Source organism: Ammospiza caudacuta, chromosome 10 (genome assembly GCF_027887145.1).
Source record: "Ammospiza caudacuta isolate bAmmCau1 chromosome 10, bAmmCau1.pri, whole genome shotgun sequence".
Lineage (NCBI taxonomy): Eukaryota > Metazoa > Chordata > Aves > Passeriformes > Passerellidae > Ammospiza > Ammospiza caudacuta.
The window spans coordinates 19,131,353-19,149,826 of NC_080602.1; the positions used below are offsets into that span (position 1 = coordinate 19,131,353).

The 18,474-nt window shown below is 41.4% G+C and overlaps 1 protein-coding gene across 1 annotated transcript in view; it reads left to right on the forward strand.

The window, feature by feature from the left end:
* Window positions 1–18,474, forward strand: part of ADAMTSL3 (ADAMTS like 3) — a 170,447-nt gene that overhangs the window by 129,446 nt on the left and 22,527 nt on the right. Inside the window, exons 16-22 of the mRNA XM_058811740.1 lie at window positions 304–590; window positions 7,322–7,451; window positions 8,492–8,684; window positions 9,427–9,606; window positions 10,347–10,500; window positions 15,232–16,303; window positions 18,335–18,462. Coding sequence (XP_058667723.1) covers window positions 304–590; window positions 7,322–7,451; window positions 8,492–8,684; window positions 9,427–9,606; window positions 10,347–10,500; window positions 15,232–16,303; window positions 18,335–18,462 — 2,144 coding nt within the window. The remainder of the gene's footprint in view (window positions 1–303; window positions 591–7,321; window positions 7,452–8,491; window positions 8,685–9,426; window positions 9,607–10,346; window positions 10,501–15,231; window positions 16,304–18,334; window positions 18,463–18,474) is intronic.

Below are 18,474 nucleotides of genomic sequence, written 5' to 3' on the forward strand. Positions count from 1 at the left end.
AATTGTCCTGTAGGTGTTCATAGTAATCTAACAATTTATTTGCTATGCAGCAGAAATGACTGACTTGAAGAAGTTTGAAAGACAATATCTGTTTGTCTTTTTAAGACTTCTGTGGTATCACTGGTACTGTGTCTAGACATTTTCCTTATGTGATGCTCCTGGGAAATGTGGGAAGTTGTCAGGGTATTTTATCAACGAGCAGCTTCAGAAGCCCCCATGTTGCTGTGCTAGTTGGCTGTGTTTTAGCTGTGCACACACAGGCACAATTGCATGGGATCAATGACAGTGCTGCGATGTTTGCAGGTTCATTCCTGAGCCCTGGTCCCCGTGCAGTGCCACGTGTGGCAGTGGCGTCCAGGTGCGAGAGGTGAAGTGCCGGATCCTTCTCTCCTTCACCCAGACCGAGGTGGAGCTGCCCGAGGAGGAGTGTGAGGATGAGAGGCCCCCCACAGAACGAGTCTGCCACCAGGCCTCCTGTGACAGTGATCCTGCGCCCGACACGCCAGAATTTCCTCATGCTGGAGATGGCACTGTGCTGTATGACTGGGAATATATTGGGTTCACTCCATGTTCAGCCACTTGTCTTGGAGGTACCTTTTATTTTTGCTTAATTTATCCTGGGTTGTGAGAATTTGGCATTGTTTGGTGTTGTTGCATCTCCTGTTAGTGTTACCTTAAAGTAATTATGTTGATCTGTAGGAAAACCTGCAGCTACAAGCTTTAATGTATTTTTGGTTATCAATAGAGTATTTCAAACTACTTTCTTTCCTTCAGCAAAGGAGGAAAACTTATTGGGTAAAGTAGGGTGCAGGGTCAGCTACCAGGCCCTCTGTGGTACCAGTATGTTTGATACATCAGTGATGGAGATGTTCAGATGATCTACCTTTTCCTAGGAACCAAAACTGTATGGTTTCAGAGTAATTCCCATGTTTATCCCTTTTCTTCTATAAATCTGCCATTTTCTGCAGAACAGTGGGAATGCAGAGCTGCAATTAGGGAGACTTGCTTCCAGCCTGGCTGGTGTGGAGATCAAACAGGAGCTGGTTTGGGTCTTGGTGCTCTGTATCACTGCCTGGAGCTCTGTGCCATACATCTGTCTGCAAGTAGTTAGGCACATTCCTGCCTGGATGTAATCAAATCTCCCTGTCGTCCTAAGTACATGTTACCAGACAAGGCTGCTGGTGTTGCTACTACTCACTGTACTTTGGGACTGAGCACAGTGAGTTATGAAGTGTTAAGTGGAGGCAGTGGAATTGTGAACACACCTATATATGACAGGACTGCTGACATCAGTGGGAAGTGAAGACAGTTGTACCCATAGAAGAAATAAAAAATGTAGAAAAAGGGGAAGCAGAAACAATTGGAAGTGGGGAGCGAGATAGAGCTCACAGACAGCAGCCTCCCTCCTTGGTGCTGTTCACCAGCTCAAATCTAGAAGACAGGACCTAGGAGGGATGCCCCAGAATGGGATCAGCAGCATGGTAAGTGACTGATAGTGCCTCTTTATCGTTTAACACTGCTGCTTACTGAGGGGGCTGATCCATAGGAATAACAGCACCTGTGACCATAAAAGCTGGAGCATCCCATTCCTTGCACTACCTGCAGTGGCATCATGGCTGGGGAGGAGAGACTGTAGTCCAAGTGTGTTTGCAGCAGCATGAGATGGTAGTGACAGCCATTGTGGCTGATTGACTCTGTTTCATATTTTAATAAGATAAATGTTTTTAGAAATAAGGAAATTGTGGAGAATATAGCAGAAGCAAACCATTCATTAATTCCAAATTTGTAGTTCTGGTATCTCAGCTGATTTTTGTAACATACAACCAATGGCAATTTTCTTGCCATCTTAAATCCACTTTACTGCTTTTTAGCCAATGTCTTTGCCAGAGGTGTTCTAAACTCCAAGGTTTTTGAATTTTGAGGACATCATCATATATGTAGGCTGAAATAATCTCTAGTCCTTGCCTGCTATTGCACATGTTGCAATTGCATTCTGCATCTTCAAGGATGAGTTTGTCCTTGCAAAAGCATCCCCATAAAAACTTGCACTTGGTGTGCAGACTGATGGTAATTTAAGGAGCCTGCGCTGAACTCAGCAGTTTCATTGCAAGGAACTTCAAAATGACTGATGAGCAGAATCTTGTGTTCAGCTTAAATTTTGTTCCTGAGGGAGCCAAGCATGAACTCTGTTGTTGACTTCTGACCCTTTCATGAATTTGTGAGATTCCCTGACCCAGAATTGTCCTGTAGGTGTTCATAGTAATCTAACAATTTGTTTGCTATGCAGTAGAAATGACTCACTTGAAGAAGTCTGAAAGACAATATCTGTTTGTGTTTTTAAGACTTCTGTGGTATCACTGGTACTGTGTCTAGACATTTTCCTTATGTGATGCTCCTGGGAAATGTGGGAAGTTGTCAGGGTGTTTTATCAACAAGCAGCTTCAGAAACCCCCATATTGGTGTGCTAGTTAGGTGATTTTTCCTTTCTATCAGCTCTGGTCCTCTGGCTGCCTTGGCAAAGGCTTTCAAACAGACCAAAAATTACCTGCCGATAAATAGTTTTAAGGGAACCAGACATCTCTTCTGTTTCCAGCTCACTGCAATGTACTAGCTAATGATCTCACTGTCTACTATTTTTCCATTGTGTAGTTCAAAGGAGCTGATCCATTTCTGCTAAGTTTTATGTTCAAATCTCATTTCAATTAGATGAACTCTTTCGTTATAAGAAATAAATGTTGTCTGAGTTTGGAATAACCCAGTGTAATGTAAATTATATTAGGTGCTTTTTCTCCAGTATGCATGCATCTAGCAGTGGCTATTAAAACAAATTCCTGTGGATTTCTGTATCCTCGGAACTCCCTGCCCCCGTTTCTTGGTGCTTAACTCTTTCTGAATGAGGGAAAATTCTGCAGGCTCTAAGCAGGCTGGAAGCTTTTATGGCCAATATTTGAGCAAAGTCCCAATCTCTCTTTCAGAGCTTGTCACTTGCACCTTTTTTTTAATCCTCACACAGGCTAGACTTGTAATTCAGTCTCCTCTGGTCCCTCTGCAAAGCAGATGAAAAAATGCAGATGGAAACATTGGGTTTTTTGGGCATTAGATTTACAAAGGGTGATTTGCAAGGTGTTATCAAACATCATCTTTCCAGTTCTAGAGCAAGAGTCACCCCAGTCTCGGGTCACTTGTGTGCCTTCTGCCCCAAACCTCTGTAGTTTCTCACACAGCACGTGAAGAGCCAAACCAGTTGAGGTTTTGAGTGCAGCCGAGTTGTTTTATGCCTCTTAGCATAATTAATGCTTCCTTCATCAGTCTTTCCATGAGTGTGAATAAAATTTTTTGAGGCCTGTTAGTCATAGGCAGACATCACCTTTTAGTACCCGTAGGAAGTTCTGTAACCAGTCTGAAATCTAAAGATCTGGTTTTTTATTCAGTGCCTGAAGAAATCCCAAACTGAAAATAAGCCAGCTGCGTGCTTGGGGATCTCAAAATTTGCCTTTATTTTCCCTGAATGTTTTTTTGGGTTTCTTTGGTTTTGTTTTGTGTTCTTTTCAATCTGAAGAACTGTGGCAGTGATGTGAGAGCCCCAGATGTAAGTATAATTTACATAATATCATCAGTAGGGAATTAATAATCATTATGAGAATAAAGAATATGCCTGAAGAGAAATGTTTTTGTTGTAATCTATAGCATTTCTTTAGTGTTGTCAATCATTTACTACTCAACAATATTTTAAAGGGATGCTTTTCACTTTAAAGATCTCTGAACATTTTCTTGTTTAAATAAACGTTTAGTTGCAAGAGGCAGATTTTGGTGGTTAAATATAATTATTATTATTAGTAGTAGTATTCTATATGCTTCAAAAGTGGTTATTTGGGCCACCTAAAGTCATTACATTGGCCTAAAAATAATGTGATTAAGCAATACATAACATATGCACTTCCTGTTATTTCCTCTATAGCCTCTGTGGCTTTGGTAACTTCAGAGTGCAGTCAAGTTGTGTTTTCAGGCTTTTGTCTGGACCATAAGAGCTAAAAGTTTACCATTTTATTTATGAGAAACCTGAGATTCTTAGAATATTAATGGATTCTAGCCAAATTTGAGGGTTCTAAGAAAAACAATGACCGTTCAGAGACTCACATATAAAGCTGAGAAAATTTGCTCTCAGCTTGCGTTGGAGTCACCTTGATAGCTGGTCACTTGTGTCATTTGTTTCATTAGCTGCAGATGTTGTTTACTCTCTTACAGAAGTATAAAATAGATGCACTGAGAGGCTCAAGGATATGTATTATTTGGCATTTTTTCTGAATTATTTTCAGCTTATAGTAAATATTTTTAAGAAGCCACCAAACTGGGACTATCTGATGTAAATAAATGTCCTTCCTCTTCCAGGTATAGAGAATAGATCCACCTTTTTAACATTTGCACTGCAGCTTTCCACCCCCATTTTCTTTGAACTTTAAAAATGCAGGAAGAGAAATTCTGGGTTTAATTCAAGGATTTTGCTCTTTTAAAACAGCTTCAAGCACTGTATATTTCATTGCACAGAAAAGATTGCAGAAGAATGTAAATGTATGTGGTTTGAATGCTGGGTTAAAATAGAAAATATTCTATTTCACTGAATAGTAGGGTAATTACTACAATAGTGCATCAGATTACTGTAAAAATACTTAATGCTCCCTGCTGCATACATAATGTTTTAGTTAAATTATCTACTATGTTTATATTATAAGCCAAGAAAGTCATACATATAAAACTTTGCTTGTTTGAATAATAGATTTTTCCATTTTCCAATCGACATAGAATAAGTTTATCAGCGATTGAAGTTCCCAGCTCATGGAAAATTATACTTTGGGGTGAGAAATCTGATTAATTGTAAAGACATTTTGACAGTTAAGTTCAAGCAAAAATTTAACATCAATTAGGAGCAGCTATTTATTGAATAGAGTTCTTGAACTGTGAACGAAGGAACAGGAAGGACTTCGTGGTGGGTTTTTAACAACTCTTTAGTATCCATTTTGTACTTACAGCATCAAAACAGGGTGCAAGTTTTCTTTCATTGAGGCCCCTGTGGGGAAGAATTGCTAATACAGTTTGCGCTCTGTACTCCAGTCAAATGAGAAACACACCACATATCAGCATTTTCTTCTCTTAATGTGATTAAAGCTCCACAGGTCCTGCTGCAAGGCAGGAACCCCTTAATGAACTCCAGGTGCCAATTTGTAGACAGACCTCATCACCTGGTATGACATGCCTCTTGTTCATTTGGCTGGCCAGTTTAGATTATATAACACCAAGATAAAAAGTTCCCATGACATTATTGACAATTTAGAGGGTCTGAGGGGAGTTTCATTTCATTCCTCTCCTTTATGGGAGATGCTAAGACAATTCTATGTGGTGCAACCTGTTCCAGAGCAAAAGCATCACCTTGGAGCGAGGTTTTCTCACAGAAACACAGGGAGGTCAGCAAAGCTAAAGCTTGGTAGCATAGGGTAGATTATGACCTAAAATATAGATTATATGGATGCTTGGCATGGGTTTTGTTACTTGTCTGGTAAGGCAAACCTGTTTCTGTCAGAACCCAACTCTAAATGCTTCCTTTTCTCCTGTAGACAGTCAAATGTGCGTTTCCTATGTAAGGGGAAAGGGAAGCTGCTCCTGTTAAACAAACACTTGAGGATTGACTTTAAAGAAAGCTTTTGATTCCTCTACTTATATAAGAAAACATATGTTTATTGCTTTGTCATCTTTGGGCATTTTCATGCCTGTATTGCAGTCATGGTATTTGTTGTTAAATGTTTATTCTCAGCCTGACTAGTAGTTTTCCCTCAATGTGTGTGTTCTACATTAATAGAATTATCAATATTTTGATACAGGAGAACTGAATAGGTTATCAATCATATTTAAGGTCAGCTCTTTTGTTCTATAAAAATTCATCACTGTGTGGATGTAGTCAAAACATTTATATAACAAGGTCTTTCTGAACTGCAAATGAGTCCCAGAGGGGATCTCAAGGTGTACCAGAGAGCCTGAAAGAAATTTGAATTTGTGTTATTCTGAAAATTGCTACTGGTTTACCCCTGCAGAGGTGTCTGAAGTAGTTGGACTGACTCAGGTGGGGGCTGTGTCCTGGGCTGGCTAATGCACTGGATTGAATCAAAATTGCTTATAGATGAAGGGAACATCTTTGGTTTATGAAAAAATGACAGTGTTTGTGTACAGGAGAGAAATATTGGCCTGGGGGTGGAACTTTCTGTGTCAGGTATTCCAGCCCTCTGGAATCAGAATGGGTGGTGGTCAGCAGTGTCCTTATAAAATCACTGAAGATAAGTGAAAGATAAGAAGGAAAGGGATTTAAATTCAATGAAAGTGGCTCTTCAAGAACCATTTTTACCTGGAAATAATAAAGGTATTTTATGATTTCAGCTGTTTTGTTCTACAGGACTTGGATCATTAGTATAGCTAATATAGAACAACCCAGATACACAGAATCCCCCAGGCACATCACAACCGTCTTGTAATTTATGAGCATGTGAGTGAGCTTTGAAACTGAGCAAGGCTTTTATACTAAAAGAATATGATGTATAAAATTGGATAATTGCACAAGTTTAAAATAGAAGTAGTTCACTGAATGTGTGTTCACTAAGCTGTCTTGTTCTAAAGGAAACTTATATTACGTTTCATTTTGCTCATAGAAACTTGAGCATTAGTAATCTTCCATGCTTTAGTAATAAGATCCAGGTAGCAAGAGCTGCAGATCAGAAGGTGCCAAGAATGGTAACTAGTCAGGAAAGCTCTAGGCTGGGTCAGATTTGCTGCCTTCAGCAAAAACATTGCATCTCTTGGCCACTGAGAATGGCTGACTAAACATAGAACATTTCTCCTGACTATAGCTTTGCAAGTTTTCTGCATTTTTATAACAATTTTTGCAGATCTTTAGGTTTTTATTAAGGGCAAGGTAAGTGAGAAGGAATCACTTTCACCTCAATTTTGGCAATGGAGATAGCAGCTGGTTTAGGATCATTACTGAACCAGTGGATGCAGCCTCTGGTAGTCGCTTGACAGAAAAAACTGGGTTTTATTGGTTTTCAGTGCAGTAGAATGTCAAATGACGACTTTTAAATATCACAGAAGATATAATTAACAAATATCTTCTGAGTATTAAATATATAAACTGTCTCTGCATTCCTTTTTGCTTGAGATGTTACTTTTAAGCCTGCTATCTAACCCAGAGCTTTTTTTTACTGATTATTGTTCAAGAGCAAGCTTGACAGAAATCTCCTCCATCTCCAGTGTTTCATGGGTGTTTTCCTTTCAAACGCAGGCACACAGGAAGCCATTGCCATGTGCCTGCACGTGGACACAAAGCAAGGTGTCAGTGAAAGCCTGTGTGACAGTTCCAAGAGGCCACCCCCGATGACTCGGACCTGCAACACAAAGCTCTGCCCCCCGAGGTACCCTGGAATAATGGAATTATGTGGTGGCAAAGGAAGGGTTAATGGGGCTTAAATAAACATTGGCTTTCTCAGAAAGGGTTCAGATTGCAGGACTGTGGTCGTGCTTTTGGGATGGAATTTCATGACTTCCGTTTTCAACGAGGTTTTGGGATTGGGGTGTTTTTTTGGTCTTGTTCGCTCCTTTTCCACTCTTCATATCTCACTGATGAAATAGGAGACATTTTCTGAAATAAATCTCTTCCATGTTGAATATCTGCCAGAGCTGGAAAATGTGCCTTAACTCTCCTAGTAGTAGAAGGAAAATTTTGAGGATATTTCACAAAAGAAAAGCTGAGGATATTCACTTTTTATCTTTACTGAATTTAAAAAAAATATGAAATAATGATTTAAATGCATCTCAATTTAATGCTTTTTTAGTAGCCCCATGTAGTTCTTATGTTTATTTGGAAATTCTGGGGAAAGAACAAACCCAGTCTAAATCCCAGAAAACCTCTAGGTCTTTTGATCACTTGAAAGGGCCGTATGTGAAATTTTGATGTCTGCTGACTTGTTTACCCATTTCTGATCTCTGACATCCCTGAGATCCTTTTAAATTTGTTTCTATGTGCTTGCAGAAACCTGCTCTTGCTAAATGTAGGGAACAAGCTAACAGGAACAGGATGTTTTATAGAAAACATATACGCATCTAAAGGAAGTTTTCTAAATATAAGAAAGGTCTATTTACATATTTACATTTATTAATGTAAACATCAGCAGGTTGCCAGCAGGCTGTTTTTAAGAGAAGCACTCTAAAGGTAAATACTGGAGTAAAATTTGTCTGAAAATGACCATTTATTACTTTATTGTTAATAAATTCTGCATTTGCTTGTTACCAATTTACACTTTTGTGCTCCAGCCAAACCCAAGGGGCGTTTTAGCCATCGATCAATAACTGTGCCTGCAGCTGTGCTTTTTGCTGTGCTCTCTCTGGGTGAGGCTGCTCCTTCCTCAGGGTGAGGTGGATTTTTGAAGGAGAATTTTGTCATGTTTTGGCACAGGTGGCAGAGCGGCCCCTGGAGCCGCTGCTCGGCGAGCTGCGGGGTGGGCATCCAGAGCCGCGCCGTGTCCTGCCTGCAGCCCGGGGCGCCCGCTCCTGCTGCCCACCCGTGCCCGGAGCCACGGCCGCCTTCCCTGCAGGCCTGCAACCAGATTGACTGTCCCCCTGCCTGGCACGCCGACGAATGGCAGCAGGTATGGCTGGGCCATGGCAAGAGTCCAAATGGGCTCCTCTGGTCAAGGACACTTGGAACTCTGCTGCGTGGAAGGCAGCTCCCGACCTTCCGTGGGTGTTTCACCTTCCATCACAGAACAAACTAACCCAAAAGCACTGCTCTAGACTCCTGTGCTGATGGGTAGTCACAGGATGAGGTGGAACTCCTTGTTAGGATTTCAGAATGCTGGATACCTGTTATTCCGCACATCATCTCTCTTCCTATGCTCTCTAAACACAATCACCTTCTTTTCCTTTCTTTTCCTTTCTTTTCCTTTCTTTTCCCTTCTTTTCCCTTCTTTTCCCTTCTTTTCCCTTCTTTTCCCTTCTTTTCCCTTCTTTTCCCTTCTTTTCCCTTCTTTTCCCTTCTTTTCCCTTCTTTTCCCTTCTTTCTTTTCCCTTCTTTTCCCTTCTTTTCCCTTCTTTTCCCTTCTTTCCCTTCTTTTTCCCTTCTTTTCCTCCTCCTCCTCCTTCTTCTATTAACATATTCATGACATAGATTTATGCATAAGATGCATGTTTTTCTCTAAGATTTCTACTACTTCCATACATTCGGGTAGTATGTTTGACATTTGAACTCCAGTTCTCATCTCCAGTATATTAACTATTTTAGCACTGAATTTTCCATGCTGCTTGATTTCTCCTTGAAAGTAGATGTCATTTTTCAGGAGCACAGATGTCCATGCAGGTGTAAATGCTGTGTTTGATTCTTCTCCTCCTCAGTGTTCACGTACCTGTGGAGGGGGCATTCAGAGCCGCAGGGTGTCCTGTAAGCAGCTGCTGACAGATGGCAGTTTCCTGAAACACCCTGATGACACCTGCCAGGAACCCAAATTGCCAACTAGTAAAGCCTGTGCAAAAGTGGATTGTCCTCCTCAACTGGTCTTTGGAGAATGGTCCAAGGTGAGCAAACCTCAGTAATGGTGAACCAAACCCCTCCATTATAACAAAAGCTCTGAAGGTTTCTGCCTGGGTAAATGAGCTGTTTGGAGCTGCCAGGGCAGCAGAAGCTGTCACAAAGCCTGTCCTGCACTAAACTGTGCATGCCAGGCTGATCACAGTGCTTCAGTCACTGGGGGACATTGCAGACTTTCCACCAGACATGTTTGCTATCAATAATTTCATGGTATAGCTTCCAAAAACAAATCTTTGCATTATTCTGGAATACATCCTCCTCCTTTCCTGATTAATGCAAACCTGCTACCACTCCCCATTCAAAATGATTTAGAAAATTGAATTTAGAAGCTGCAATTACAGTTTCAGAGAGGGTTGGGAGACTTGCCAGAGACTGTTTAGAACCTGCTGAGTTGTTTCTCTAAGGTACCAGATCTCATTGCTCTGTTTTGCCCTTGGCTGGGCGTAAACACTGTCGTGTTACTTTAATTCATTACTTGCTTGCTGGAAAAACTGTCTCTCCTATATTCTTATTGACTGGAAAAGTGGAGAGAGTTTAATAACTATTAAATCAGTCTAATAACTAGATAACACAAGGATTCTTATGAAGTAGAGTGTGTATATTCTTTCAGAACTAAAAAAATTAAAAAAAAAATTAAAAGAAAACCACCACAAAACAAACTAGTTTAAAATTAGCATGTGTGGTGTGGAGCCCCAGGTTTAGCTTGACTGCATCCTTCCTTTCACAGTGCTCAGTAAGCTGCGGTGTTGGAATCCAGAGAAGGAAAGTTGCCTGCCAAAACCTCACAGCAAAGGGCCAATATGTCACATTAAATGGATCGATGTGCAGTGCTCTGTCTCCTTCCCTGCTTGTAAGGTCTTGTCAGATGAATGCCTGCAACAGTAAGTATGTGAATTTATCTGGTTCCTTGCTGATTTGGAATGATCTATTTATAAAGAGAAATCTGCATGCCCATTAATTCACTCATCTCCCTACACTATCACAACATAACTTGGCACTAACTGAGTGTCGTAATTGCTATACCAGTAATAACAGGATTGCTTTTATTTTTATTTCTACCACTCAAAAACAAAGGTTATGGTCTCAAGAAGTAGTTTTTGAATATATATTATGGTGCATACCTCTCACCCTCACTCTTATGCACCATTTGACCTGATTTTTCCTTTATCATTTACACTATTCCAACTGAAAAAAAAAGAGAAAAATTAATAAATTTAACATAAATTACAAAGGACATTAGAAAAGATAAGGATCCAGTTCTACCTTTTCTTTTCTCTATATGTTTGTATTACACTGGACATTTTGCTTAACATGGTGGAATTCAAAACCTGAAATTCTGTGCCAGTGATAATTTTAGGCATAATTTCTATCTCTCCCTGTAAAAATTACAATCTTGGCCTCATTAGCTGCACAGGGAGTGGTGACAATACAGACATTATTTGAAAAATCTGATGTTTTATTACTGTCTATATAAGAATTTCTTCAGAAGGATTGTCTGTGGAAATTGTACAGTTTGGGCACAATTGGGTTGTGATACTGATGGTAGTTGCACTAATTGTTTAACAGTGATGGAAAACCCTCTGTGATACAGAGTGTGTTCAATTGCATACACTAATTCAGAATAGGCAGATCTAAATGCAGGTTCCTTATGTGTGAACCTGTGTTCCCCTTCCTTTGTAATGGAGAGTATTGGTTTGCAGATTTGGGGAGCAGGGGGCTGAGAGGACAGGGGGGAAAAAAGAGCTTTTAGTTTTGAGCTGAGGGAAAATAAAAAGCCTTTATCAGTGGCCTGGTTCTGATCACAGGTCAGACACAGCCATGTTTTGACTCAACTCATGGTGTTGTGAAGAAATAGCTTCTTCATACATTTTGAAGCTTTGCTTTAAAAATTATTCACAAAACAACATAAGAAATAGAATAATTACTGATTCATACATAATATGAAACTTCTTTTCCTGGCCTGCATTTCAGATTAACATGCCAAAATCCTGAGGTTCAAAACTCCACTTAAATAAAGCCCCGTGGACTTTCAGGAATGTCCTTGGCATAAGGTTTAATAAAATATTTTGAGTTGCATATCTATCTGAATTTAATTAATTGTGGATATTTGAATGGCAGTGGAGCTGCTTTGCAATTTGCTTGGTTCAGACTGATATTAATGTCAGCATGTGAGCTTCCAGCACGGTGCCTAGAGAGCAGCACAGGGGGCTGCAGAGGGAGCAGCATTGGCCAGAATGGGAGCAGATCAAAGCCATAAAGAGAATTACTGTCCTCTCCCTGCATTTCCATCACTCTGTGGAGCAGGGGAGCCTTTGCAGCTCGGATCTGCCTGGGGATTCTCTCACAGTGCACCAGGAGGGCAAGGGAAGGTGTCAGGCTGCTCCACACCTGCAGCTCCTGCTTGGGTCTGGCAGAAGGAGCCAGGGCTGGGACAGCAGCAGGCTCTGGAGTCCCAGGAATGTCCAGGAGGCATCTCCTCTGCATCCACATCTCCTCTGTAGGACAAGGAGCGATGTTGATGGGTGAGGAGCAGCGTGGTGTGAGTGCTGTTGGTGGCTCTTGCCTTGGAGAGCAGTTTGTAAATCTCCTTCCTCAAGATGATGCTTCTGTGGCTCACATGAGTGCCTTTTTTACTGTCTCATGACAATGCTGAGTCATTTTAGACTTAATCTTTTACCCTGAGACTGGTAATTGTAGCTGTTTTCTGACTTAGGAGTGCTTATTAAGGAGAAACATTCCTGACTCTGGGCTCTGAGAAATAGGAAATAACACCAGTCTAGCCCTGAGGTCACCAGAATCTGAAACCCAGCTGAAGCTGTTCAGGACCATTACAGGTCACAGATGCAGATGGATTTGTATCAGGTGATAATGAGGTCCAAAGGCTCCAGCACATATTCCATAAGATTTACCTTTACCCTCCCAAACAGTCCATTACCTCAGCAGCTGCAAGATTGAATGACAGTAAGGACCTAGAGGATGCAAAGTTATGTGGCCTCATACATTAATGTGACCTTATATATTTATATGGCCTGCCATCCACAACTCTGAACTTTGTTTCACTCTCAGCCTTGCTCACCAGTCACCAGTAAAAATACACACACACCCTTCAGTGTTGAGCTGCTAATGAGAGCTAGTGGTCTGTCTTTTTTAAAGAAATGAAATGGATGAGACTTGTTAACATATTTATAAGTATGCACTGGGTTTAATTCTAAGCTGGAATAACTAGTGTAAACAGACCACAGCCTGAAGTATTTTAATTTGTGTGTTTAAAGTTACACTTACTGTGTCTGTAAGTTGGGTTTTGGAAGTAGGATATTTAATACTGGAACGCTTCCCTGAAAAGAAATATTTGGGGCCCAATAACTTATTAAAAACAGGACGCTACTTTAATAATTTTAGTAAACTGAATGCCTAAAACAATTTAATTGTTGTACCATGTGAAATGGTTGAGGGAACCTTGTGTCTGGATAACAAATGCCAATTTAAAAGCTGTGTAATTATGAAACCATGATATCCCCACAGGTCTGAACTCATTACCCAAAACATTGAAAATAACCATTTTGTTTTATAAGCATAAGAACGCACTCCAGGGTGTAGTTCCTATAGTGTACACACTTATTGAATGCTTGAAGCATTTAGCTTTTCACCTATTTCTTCACAGCATATTTGTAGCACATGTATACACAGATTTTCGGGTATCATTTCTGTGCCATCAGCCTAGTTGTCTTTTTATTTAAGTATCTCCCAAGTGGAAAAGCAGCACCGATTTCAGATTCAGACGAGCTGAGAAATGTTTTGATCCCTGTGTCCATTTCCTGGCCATCAGCTCCTTCTGCGGGCTCTGAGCTTTCTCTGCATCACATACCAAAGCTCTGGGTCACCGAGCACTGCGGGGCTGTTTTCCAGCACCAGCAGCGTTGTTTCCCGACCCTTCCCGTGTGGCCGGTCTGGAAGGGCTCGGGGTGTGTGTGTGTGTGTCCCTGTTCATGCCGTGCTCTGTCCGTGCTGCCCGGCGCTCCCGCCAGGCTCGCTCCGCTGATCAAAGCATCAGAGCGGGCACTGCTGCTGCCAGCGCTGTCAGCGCCGCGGCATCCACAGCTCTGCATCCAAAACACCCCTGTGCCGCCCAGCTCTGCCGGGAAAGCCTGCCACAGGGCTGCTCATCCAGGCAGATCCCCAGAAACCTTCCAGCATCTTCACCCAGGCAGCTCCCCAGAAACCTTCCAGCACAGCTCCCTAGAAACCTTCCCATGACAGTGATCACAGGGCTCCTTGGATTGGCGAAGAGACGAAGATCCGACTCCACGTTTCAGAAGGCTTGATTTATTATTTTATTATATATATTACATTAAAACTATACTAAAGAATAGAAGAAAAGGTTCTGATCAGGAGGCTACCTAAGAATAGAATAGGAAAGAATGAATAACAAAAGCTTCTGTCTTGGACAGAGAGTCCGAGCCAGCTGACTGTGACTGGCCATTCATTACAAACAAACTAACATGAGCCAATCACAGATGCACCTGTTGCATTCCACAGCAACACATAATCATTGTTTTCATTCCACAGCAACACATAATCATTTTGTTCATGAGGCCTCTCAGCTTCTCAGGAGGAAAAATCCTAAGGAAAGGATTTTCATAAAAGTTGTCTATGACACCTTCCGGTATCTTCATCCAGGGAGCTCCCTAGAAACCTTCCAGCATCTTCATCCAGGCAGCTTCCTGGAAACCTTCCAGCATCCAGGTGCCTGCAGTTCAGTGCAGGAGGATTTTCATAATACCCTGTGTTTCTATACCCAGCCTGCACAAAGCTTTATGCGGTTATTGCCTGCTTTTGTAATTCATCTGATCACTCTATTCAGCCTTTCAATATTCTGCCTTATTTCTCTCTTTCCTCACTTCCCTCCCTGCTTTCTTGGCACAATACTGTCAGCAACTCATCTTTCAACCCTAATGAATTACCCTCAGCATGTGATTACAGGGTGGCTTTGCCTGTTGCATGTGCTGTGTCTTCACTGACTGTTTCTTTCACCTCCTGCACTGCTATCAGTTTGGCTTGACTCAGGCAACCAGCACAGCCAGCCAACATTTTAAATAAGAGTCAAGGGGAGCCTTACATTTTGGATAGATTTTGTTTTATTTAGGTCATTCCGCACTCAACAGTGCTCAAATGTGGGGAAAGTGATAATGTGTTCACATTTTTTTAATTCCATTTTTTCATTTCCATCATGCCTAGCCTTTCTGAGGCAGCAGTAGGAAATATAACTGGAATATGAACATATACATGGAGTAATATATAGTATGTGTACATATCCTTTCATATATGTGTTCACTATCTACATCCTTCACATAGGTAGGTATATGTTGCCTGGATCCTTTTATTGTTAGGAGATCTGGGGAAGAAGCAATAGAATTCTTGGCCAAAGCAAGGGAATGTTATGGTTTCATGTTGTTCATATTTTTGCATTTTTGTGACTCAGATAAAATCTCTGTGTGTTGCAGTCTGACTTGAACAAAGTCAAGGAAAACTCTTTCAAGCATTCTGTGAAAAGCAGATTTTGTAAGCATGACTGCCAATGACTAGATGCTTTTCAACACATTGTTTTCTTGCAGAGATCAAGCCCAAGCTTCCAGCAAAGTTTTCTGCCCATGGACCTCAGATTGTCAGCATTCACCGGGTTTATATTCAGACACGGCCGGAGAAGCGCATTAATTTTACCATCGGAAGCCGAGCCTACCTACTCCCAAAAACCTCTGTGGTCATTAAGTGCCCCGTGAGAAGGTTCCAGAAGTCCCTTATCCGCTGGGAGAAGGATGGACAGCGCTTAGAAAACTCCAAGAGGCTTGGCATCACCAAGTCAGGCTCGCTGAAAATCCATTCCCTGGAGGCTGCGGATATCGGCGTGTACCGGTGCATCGCGGGCTCTGTGCACGAGACCTTTGTGCTCAAACTCATCGGGACTGACAACAGGCTCATCGAGCCCCCAGCCCCCCAAAAGCCGCCCAGCCACCCAGATCACAAGGAGGCCAACAGCCTCGGAGCCAAATGGCACAAGATGAGCAAAATGTGGCAGATGTGGAGCAAGAAGAACGAGCTCTACCTGGGTGACAGGCAAGTCAATGATCAGCCCTTCCTGAGGAACCTCGGGAGCTTTGGGAGCAATTCAGCAGAGGCGTTCAGCTCTCGGGAGTTCAGGAACAAGCGCCTGGAGGCTGCAGTTCTGCAGGGTGCCTACAGCATGGACACGGCTCAGTTCGAGGAGCTCATGAGGAACATGAGCCAGCTCGTTGAAACTGGAGAAGTCAGCGATGACCTGGCGTCCCAGCTCATCTTCCAGTTGATTGCTGAATTATCCAGGCATCCACAACCAGCTGCTGAAAAATGGAAGGGGGCCCAGGATGAGAAAGTTCCCTCGAAACTCCCAAGCAAATCGCCAAACGAATCTGAACGTTTCAGCACAAAAGCGGTCGATAAGTTAATGTTTGACCAGAAGGTTCCAGTTATTATGAGGCAAAGGGAAATTCCTCAAGTTTCCTTCAACAAAACAGTAACTGTACGAATTGGAAATACTGTTTTTCTGACCAAGAATACTCATGCTGTCAATCTACTGTGTGAAACAGCTGGTATGAGTGAAGTGAAATATACTTGGACAAAAGATGGCGAGACATTAAAAGCCTCTGCAAAGTAAGTAAATAGCTTCTCTTTTACTTTTGAATTACTTACTTTCCACTGTCGATGGAAAAAATCCACCCTGCTGTGCAATATTAGAACATACTGTTGTGAAAATGAGATAAGCATGGCCACTGGGCCTGCCGTCTTTCTAGTTAAGTAATTTATTTTTATTCTTTCAAGTGTCTGTCATGTTGTTTGGCTTTACTGACATCCAAGTGTTTGGCCATTTCCAGGATACTACATAGGACGATTTACTATTTTTATAAGGTGAAGTGTTTTGGATGTCCTGGCTGTATTTTTTGATCTGCTTTAATAATTTCAGCTGTGTCAGAAAAAGAGCAGATTTACCCTCAAATTAGGGAGGCTGTTGGATTTGTTCAGATACTAAATGCAGTAGGAACACATTAAAAACATCTGCCATGGTATAGATGAAAAGAAGTTTTAGCTCTTACTTATTTTAAGAAGGGAAAATATTAATGGTACCCACACTATTCTTTAACACACTATTTAGGTATTACTGGAGCTGCATAACTTCAATTGAAAAAGAAAAATATGAGCTTTTATGGATGTTTTTCAATACTTTAAAATATTTCTGTTGAGGACAGTGAAATTCAGACTAATAAAGAACCTGTATTACCATCACATTTGAGATTGACAAATGAGTACAGCAAGCTGTTACAATCAGATATTTACTCAAGCCTGAGCAAATACTTCTACTTCAGTGCTGATAAATTAGAAGCTCACCTGGTAATATTAACATTAACTTTGTGTGTGAGCCTCTTGGAATTATAGCTAGCTCTTGAGTAACAAAAAAACTGGTTCAGAAATGATAAAGACGCTTTTGGATATTTCTCAACATATTTAACTGATTAAATGCACTGCCAAGAAAAATATACTTCTGCAGAGCTATCAATTAAAGCAAAGACACCCAAACTAAGCCATTTTAAAAATTGAAAATGTTTTTGGAATCATGTGGCTCCCACCAGTTAATAAACACCAGTTATGTTTATTTTGTGAAATGTGCATCATTTTCCATTCATTTGTAGCAAGTGATACTTCAATTTTTGTGGACATGATGATGTCTTGTTTATTCACGAGTATGTTTGCTTCCTAATTTCAGCCCAGATTGATATTCTTGCTCTTAAGACATATATTAAGCAAAGTAGGTTTACTTCCTAATTTTTTTCCTAGTAAGGTTTCTTATACACAAATCTACATATATGTGTGTGGACCCAAAAGTGATGTTAATAGCATTGCCTCTGAAAGAGTGTGAGGAGGTAAATGGTCAGGTTTGTAAAGGGATGAACTTGAGCCATCATGAGGTGGCTTGTTTTGTTGAGATACAGGTATTTTTAATATTATTTTTTGTTAATCTATTATGTAAATCTACTCAGTGTGGGAAAACACCAGCTGCAGGTTTTTGAGATGTGCTGAGTGTATGGCAAGTCATGTAACATAGTGCTGAGAAACGTAACAGAGGAGAAAAGTTGTTATTTTCAGCCTCTTCCCCAGGCTGTGATCCTCTCAGAGGACAAGCAAAGTACTCAAGACACCTGTGAGGTTTTGGTGGAAGACTTTACCTTCAATGGTGACATTTTAAAAAAGCCCCAACAACCCCAACCCCATTGTGATTTGAAAGTCAGATCAGGCCTTAGATTTGTGAATTCCCCAATCCTGCTGAAAACCAAGCCTGGTCCGGAGAGATCGATTTCTTGCCAAGCCTAATACTTTTAATTGTGGTATTCTGATTTATTCACACTTTTGTGCCCAGGGGATCCTGGTTTGTGGTAGTAAACTCACTGCCCTTCCAAGGGCTGCAAGTAGGACACAGCCCTGTAGTAGGAGAAGGAGATGTGCACAATCCTCCCTGTGTGTATCCCTGAGTGCTCCTGGAGAGGAGGCAGAGCTGGGGCTGTCTGTGCTGTTCTGGCTCTGCAAACTCCTAAAAAGGAGCTTTGCTGCTCTATCTGTAACTCTTGCAAGGGCATTCAGCTGGGTTTGCACCAGGGTTGTAACCCTTGTATTTCCTTGGTTATTGTGCAGGGTGGTCCTGGACACCCCTGGAAGAGTGCAGATTCGGAATCCTACTCAAAAGGAGCTTGGTACCTATGGATGCCTGGTGGTTAATGACTCTGGTTTTGACATGGAAACATCACTGCTGTTGCGTGCAGGTAAAACAGTGG